This window comes from Rhineura floridana, chromosome 5 (assembly GCF_030035675.1).
Source record: "Rhineura floridana isolate rRhiFlo1 chromosome 5, rRhiFlo1.hap2, whole genome shotgun sequence".
Taxonomy (NCBI): domain Eukaryota; kingdom Metazoa; phylum Chordata; class Lepidosauria; order Squamata; family Rhineuridae; genus Rhineura; species Rhineura floridana.
Genome location: NC_084484.1, coordinates 161,173,062 through 161,180,827, shown reverse-complemented (window position 1 = coordinate 161,180,827; position 7,766 = coordinate 161,173,062). Strand labels below are relative to the sequence as shown.

The following is a 7,766-nucleotide window of genomic DNA, read 5'->3' as shown; positions in this document are numbered from 1 at the left end:
TCTGCAATCTCCTTATCGTTCTTTAGTACACCTTTGACTCCCTTATCATCCAAGGGTCCAATTGTCTCCCTAGATGGTCTCCTGCTTTGAATGTATTTATAGAATTTTTTGTTGTTGGTTTTTATGTTCTTAGCAATGTGCTCCTCAAATTCTTTTTTAGCAAAAAATTCTTTTTTTTCTCTTACTAGCATTTGTTCCAGTCCCCCCATCACCCCACAATATTTCCGTAAAGTAATTTTTTTAAGAGTTGACCATTTGAGCAACTCATTAAATCACAAAATGGGTTAATTGCTTTGATCTTGAATATTTTAATAAATGTAGATCTCTAGGAAAGAATATGTACATATCTGTAGGACTAATAGCCCAGTCTTAGCCATGAGCGTGATCCATTCTGTTTCCTGCATGCAGCAGTGCGCATGTGCACATGCCTTCCATTTACAGAGGTCAGAGTTCAATGCCATAGTGTAGTGGCAAATTCAGAAGAGCAGGGTCCCTTCATGATAGTCACACCACACCCCCTCATCGCCATACCCATTCCCCCTTTCCCTCATCTCCCTTGCTCTCCATGTAGTTTTATCTACAATAAGCGTGCCTAGAGCAAATCAGCATGAAAGAGGACATTGTATATTAGCTACTGGAAAGAGTCTTCTCTTTCTCTCTGATTGGCTCCAATCAGCATGAAAGGACTAGGGCTCTTTCCCAGTGCCTAACATGCTTCCCTTTCATACTGACTGGGTCATACACAGAAACCTGGCTGGGACCCTGCTCCTGAAAGAGTAAGGGACCTATGACCATGATCATTGATGACTACACCGCTTGGTCAGTGGATGGGAGAGGAAATGCTAAAGAATTAAACACACACACCAGGTGACTTTAAAGTCTCATTAATTTCGGTGGAATCTATTCACATGCTGAAGCCACATCTGAGCTCTGAAATTCTGAAGTCTTCTGAAGTCTTATTTCCGCGATAGAGGGAAATGTCAGTGATGGTGGTGGACTTGTACCTTGTGATCTCACTGCAAGGCCAAAGAGCATGACGTGGCATGCTGTCTCCGTGACCGACAGTCAAGGTCTAAATGGTTACGCCCCTTTTTATGTTTCTCTTCTCCTTAACCCTTGGGCTTGCCTCCATCCAGAGCTGACATATGTAGTTAAGTGATTCAGATTTAAATAAAAGGCTCAATATTCCGATTAAAGATAAGATTTAATGGTGGATAAATCCATTGTCTCGCAAATCCACAGGACTATTAGCAGTTACGTTATCTTATGAAAAATGTCTTTACAGCAGAAGAACTTCACGTCATTAAGTGCGGTGTCATCCTCAGGCCCTTGTGGAAACTCCACCTTTGTCTGGAGCCCGCATATGTAGGAGCCAGTGTGGCAGTGAGGGCTCCATGAGCTAAAAGTGCCCCATTCATGTGAGTTGCCTGTTAGCACAGAGTCATCGCTGCACAGGAACTTGATGTTGTTGGCCCCAGTGTCATCCCCCAGCCCTTGAGGGACCTCCACTCTCAAAGAGAAGGCCACAAGCCTGGAAGCTACAGGGCAATGCCGAACCTCAGACCAAGCACCCCATCTGCCAAAGATGACAAAGTAGGCTTGAGAAATATGAATTGTCTTCAACTAGGTCCTACTCAGAGTAGACCCACTGAAATGAGTGAACCTAAGTTTGCCATGTCAATTCACTTCAATGGGTCTCCTATGAGTAGGACTATCATCCTAGTATTGACTATCATCCTAGATTCAGATTTTTCTGCCAGCGATATCTATAGGGACAAATCCAACCATTTCCATTGCCCAAGGGAAGGGACTTTCCCCTTCCTTCCCTCCTGCTATGCCCCCCCCACATGGCCCACCCAAATCTGCTCTGGAGGGTTGGGAGGTGCAGAGGCTGCAGGGGGAAGAAGAGGAAGAGGGAGTTCTATTGCATAAGTGCTCCAGGACGCAGCCCCGTAACTTTTTTTCCAGCCAGCCCCCTGCCAGCCCCCTCCTGGATTCCCTCTGTCTATACAGACAATCAAGCCACCGCAGTTCCTGAACATTTAAAATCTATGTTTTTTTCTCCTGCCTTAGGAGAGCCAGAGAATCCAGCAAGGTCAGAAGTCACTACAGCTAATCAGCAGTCAGTATGGATCTCCTTGGATGCTCATTGGCTCCCACCATCTATTGTTGTGGGGAGGAGAGAAACACAAGGAGGAAGAGTCAACAGGTGTTACGAGAGGGGTGTTTACTGAGAAGAGGGGGAACAGCCAAGCCTGATTTCAGATGGGGTTGGCATCAGAATCTTACTAAAATGAAGATCTTTCAAACAGTCTCATATAGACCAATGTGGAGGGTAGGTGAAGACAGCCAGACTGGGGGAGGGGGGGGAGAGGATGGGGCTAAGAGTGAGGCAAAGCAGCTTTTTCTCACAGAGAAGGGAGACAAAGGAAGGCTGAAAGAAGGAAGGTGCCTTGTAAAATAAAAGGTGGATTGCTTGTAAAGCATTTTTTTCTCCCTCAATGGTGATTTTCACAGATTGTCTGGGTGAAAGTGGAGGGTGGAGGGAGAGAGACAAAGGGCTAAGAAGAGTGGGGGTATTTTACAGACATCACTGCGCAAGACAGAACTCCTCACATCTGATCTACAAAAACAGGTTTCTTCCCCTTATAAAATACAGGCAGCCTCATTCTTCTTAGTTCTTTGCGCTTTCTGTCTCCCCCCCCATGAAGCTTTCTCTCCCCCCCCCGCTTTCTCACAGACAATCTGCAAAAATCACAATTGAGGGGGAAAGAACTGCTTTACTAGCAATTCCCCTTGTATTTTACAGCAGCCTTCCTTCTCCCTTTCTTCAGCCTCCCTTTTCCCCGTTCTTTGTGAGGAAATGCCACCTCACTCTCCACCCACTCTTTTTATCCCTCTTTGTCTCTCCCCACATGCATCTTCTGGTTTGGCTGCAGTAAGTCTGTGCAAGGAGAAAGAAACATTTGTCAAACAATGGCCCTTGTATTTTACAGGCATCATGTGCGAGAGAGAAGTCCTTTTCTCCGCTGATATGCAAAATGCAGGGGGAAGAAATCTGCTTTTTGCCCATCCGCTGTGAGAGGTACCTTTCTTGCAGGCAGCAATGCCTGTAACATACCAGCTTCTTTGTCCCCAGCCCTTCATGGGGAGAAGACAAACAACCACTTTGCTAGCTCTATGTTTGGTGCTTTGAGAAGTGCCAAGCACAGGGCTAGCAACGCCCCATGTGCAGCCATTTCCAAGCACCTGATTGCCAGCAGGATGTTGTGGCTTGGAAACCCCCTGCAAGGGGTTTTGACAAGTGGGTTGGATAATGATGTCATGTGATTGACAGGTGGGTGCCCCCAGTCACCTGTCAAATTTGGTCTGTGAGGCCGATCCTGATGACTCATGAAGAGACCCTGGCCTTCTAAATTTGCCACTATACTGTCAACTGGATATGCAAGGGGTAAAACGACCTTTCAGGTATCCTGGTCCCTTCTGTCAGCACAACATTCTTGTTTACTGAAATGCTATTAACATTACAACTACAAAGAACATTAAAGGTATAAATCAATATATATAAAAATATATATGTTTATGTATTTAAGTACAGAGTGCACTTTCATAAAAATAAAGCATGGTAATATACAACACAGAAAATTACAATGAGATTGTCAAAACCTCAATAAATACCGGTTGGGGAAAAAGAAAATACCATTTCAAAGGCCTGTCTGAATAACACAGTTTTGAGAATATGTCTAAAAGAAAGCAAAATGATTCCTTCCAAGCTTCTACTGGCAGAGAGTTCCACAGGGCAGGGCCTGACACACTGGGGGCTCAGTCCCTAGTAAAGGCTGATCGAACCTCAGTGGTGTGGGGAACCACTTGAAGTGCCTCTAAGTAAGTTGTATCACTTAACATTTTTAAATAAATAAATAAATCCAAACACAAAAGTAACAAGATTGCCACAGGGGTGACGTCTATTGTTAAACCTCAACAGTGGTGTCAGTTCAAAAACAAGGAGATACTTACCCCCCAACAGCGGATGAAATATATGAATCATCACTGCAGAACAGTCGGATGCCATTTAGGGACGTATCGTCGCCTTTTGTTCCACCTCCTTGATATGGCTCTACCTGGTGTGAAAGAGACAGAGGCACTGTGACAAAGCGATGGATCACAGGGCTCTGTCAAAACGACAAGGCCCTTTTCTCAGCTGTTTCACCCACCTCAAAATCGGCTGTTTTGTTTCAACTCTATTCTGCAGGTGAGGTGAAATTCATTGGTGGGGGGAAGAGAATTGGAGCACCTGCTGTTTTGTTCTCCCCAGAAAGTCCTCTCCGAGATGCTTTTCGAATTTTGAGAATTTTTTTTGGGGGGGGGATTCAAAATGGTTGCTATAATTAAAAAATGGCTGCCATTCACTAGGGCTGCCATCATGGTGAGCAGATGAATACATATATTCATTTACAGTAGGGCCCCACTCATAGGGCGGGTTACGTTCCAGACCCCCGTCTAAAAGCCAAACCCGCCGAAAAGTGGAACTCCGTCAATAAAATTGCGCATGACGCCTGAAAAACGCTGTAAAAGCGGAACAAGCGCTGTATGAGTGGGGCCTTACTCTAATTTTAGTCGCCATATTAGCAGAACGCAGAAAAGCGGGCTGCTGAAAAGCGGGGCCCTACGGTAATTAGAGAGGTGCAATGTTAAATAACCCTCCACAGCTTGAAATACTAGGAAAGACTTTTTTAAACTTTTGGATTTCTTTTCATTAAGAAAAATGTATTGGAAAAACCCAAAGATGCTTTATTTAAAAAAACAGACCCAAAGGTTTTAGCACTATCCTGTACTGGGTTGTATCCATTGTTAGTTCTGTTCAAAGTAGACCCATTGAAATTAATGGATTTGACTAACATCTCCGTGAATTTCAGTAGGTCTCCTCTGAGCACAGCTTAGCTGGAAACAACTCACTGTCTTTTTGGCGGGAGGTGGAAATCAGAGATTAATAGTGCAGGCCTGTACACATCTAAGTCTTCTACTTTTTCTACACTGGAACCTCTTCTGGGTCGGGAGTTGAGAAAGGCCTCAAACCTGTTGTGGTGTGCATGCAGAGGTTTGATTTTTTTAAATTGTGTTTATAGCCCGTGACATCAATGAAAATGCCTTGAAAAGATGAACATCTCAGACCTAAATGCATGTAAATCTTTTGAAGTCAGATGGGAAGGGCCACAGCTCCGGTAGAGTATCTGCCTTGCATGCAGAAGGCCCCAGGTTCAATTCCCAGCATCTCCAGGTAGGGCTGGGAGAGAATCCTCCCTGAAATCCTGGAGGGCCATTGCCAGTCAGTGTAGACAAACTGAGCCAGATGGACCAATGGTCTGACTCAGTCTATGGCAGCTTCCTATGTTCCTATGTGTAATCCCATTGAGTTCAGTGGGACTGATGGTCAAGCCCATTGAATGGCTGCCCATTTGCTACCGGGCCACGTTCAAGGTTCTAGTTTTTGTGTACAAAGCCCTATCCGGCTTGGGACCAGGATACCGGAAAGAGCATCTTACTCCTATACCCAGTCGATCACTGCGCTCTGCAGATGAGGGCCTCCTGCAGATACCATCTTATCAGCTGGTCCGTTCCACACAACATAGGAAATGGACCTTTAGTGTGGCGGCACCTATCCTGTGGAATTCCCTCCCCTTAAATATTAGACAGGCGCCATCTCTTATCTTTTTGGTGCCTACTGAAGACCTTCCTCTTTCAACAAGCCTTTTAAATTAAGACCTTATCCAGTCTGCATCTGTGTTGGAACTACTTTTTAAGATGTTCATAAGCTTTCTTTTTTAAAATGGTTTTAATCTTAGAAGATGTTTTGATAGCTTTTTTTAAGGAACATTTTTGAAGATGGTTTGTTTTAATGTGTTTTAAAGTTTGTTTTTATGATGTTTTTAGTGCTTTTGTTTGCCGCCCTGGGCTCCTGCTGGGAGGAAGGGTGGGATAGAAGAAGAAGAAGAAGAAAGTCATTGTGTTGATATTAGGGGGAAATGTGCATAAAAAAGAATAAATGAGTGAAAATGGCATGCAAAAATGCATTATATGACAAGACATGGCTTGTAAAATGTGCACATTAGTCAAAACTGCCTACATAATGTGTTTATTAGGGGAAAAACACTCTAAAATGTTGGAGAATTTTCATAAGGATTTTTTTTTTAAAAAATCACAAATTGCTGCATAAATGTGGAGAACTGAATTTGAGATTGGAAAAATAAGAAACTGAGAGGGCCAAAATTGACAGATCTTTCCATCCCTCCTTACAACCAGCCCAAGCCACTGGTTATTGCCTTCCTCCTCCCCAGTCACAGTGTTGCCATTGTAGCAAGGAGGATGGGGACAACACTAGAATTAACTGGCTCTCATTGCCATTGACTCTGGCTCCACCTACTGTTGGGCTCCCTACTTTCTGCCCCACCAGTCCCAATGGGCACCAGTTACCACTGCTGGGATGGGCTGTAGCCCAGTGGTAGAGTACATTCGTTCCGTGCAAATGGTCCCGGGTTCTGTCACTGGCATCTGAGGTCTAGGAAAGACTCATGTCTGGAACCCTGGAGAGGTGCTGGCAGTCAACGTAGAATTGACCAGGGATGGGGAACCTTGGATTCCATCAACCCCAGCCAGCATGGCCAATGGTCAGGGATTATGCGAGTTGTAGTCTGGCATCATCTGGAGGACCACAGGTTCCCCATCTCTTGTGTACATAGAAAATACTGAGCTTGGTCTAAGTCAGCTTTCTATGTTTCACCACTACTCATGCCAAGAAAAATGAAAAGTCTCAGATATTCCCTGAGCTTCCCACTGCTAGCCCCCACACAAAGGACAGGCCCAGAATGCACTGGTAGATGCCATGCTACTTTAAGCAGAGCTTGGAAAAGTTACTTTTTTGAACTACAACTCCCATCAGTCCCAGCCAGCATGGCCACTGGATTGGGCTGATGGGAGCTGTAGTTCAAAAAAGTAACTTTTCCAAGCTCTGAAGTCTTTAAGTAGCATAAAACCAATACAAGCTCACAGTGTTGATTTCTGTTTTGCAAGTTTTGGGGCTGTTTTCTGGTTCACAAGCCACACTCAGTGGTGCACAATTCCTTGGGGATGAAAGAGAATTTTGTGAGAAGAAAGAATGACAGAAACTACAGAGACAGCCAGCTGTGACATCTATTCAGAGCGAGGCTGTCTGAAAAGCAGGACACTGGACACATTTTACCTTCAGTGCAAAACCAGTAGCAAAACCAAGGGCACAATATTCTTTTTTCCCCCAAAGACCCCATGGCGCTCCATTTTGCACTGCGATAATGGAGTCATGATCTCGGGCCTCTGGATCCCAGAGGCAGCAGGAAACGATCAGGAAGACCACAGCCATGATGGAAACGTCCATATTAGGTAGTGCCCTTTGGTCTTAGCTGTGGAAACATGGTTAAAGAATGGTAGCTGTAAGATTTTATTCTTGGCACAAAGGATGGCAACCAAAATACTTTACTTACAACAAAAATTAGGCATGAGAGGAGACCCAACAGAAATCTACAGCCATTATCAAAACATGGACTGATTTCCCAACGTAACAGTAGAGTTTGGGCTGAGTGTCTTCATGGGTCTAAGTGGGTCTCTTCATGGGTCATGCCAGGCAATAACTGGTCTTTAACAGTGCTTTTTTGGTGAAAAAAGCAAAACAAGGTGCCCATAGTTTTATCCAGGTAAAAGTACCATGGGTGCCAGCACAAACTGGCTGCCACAGG

The 7,766-nt window shown here is 44.6% G+C and overlaps 1 protein-coding gene across 1 annotated transcript; it reads right to left on the bottom strand.

Moving 5' to 3' along the window:
• Positions 1 to 1,254: 1,254 nt before the first annotated feature.
• On the bottom strand, positions 1,255 to 7,408 carry LOC133386121 (vitelline membrane outer layer protein 1-like). The gene is made up of 3 exons (XM_061629729.1): positions 7,238 to 7,408; positions 4,018 to 4,121; positions 1,255 to 1,576 (listed from the first exon to the last, which is right to left on the bottom strand). The coding sequence occupies exons 1-3, from the start codon at positions 7,406 to 7,408 to the stop codon at positions 1,255 to 1,257; spliced, it is 597 nt and encodes a 198-aa protein (XP_061485713.1).
• Positions 7,409 to 7,766: the final 358 nt, after the last annotated feature.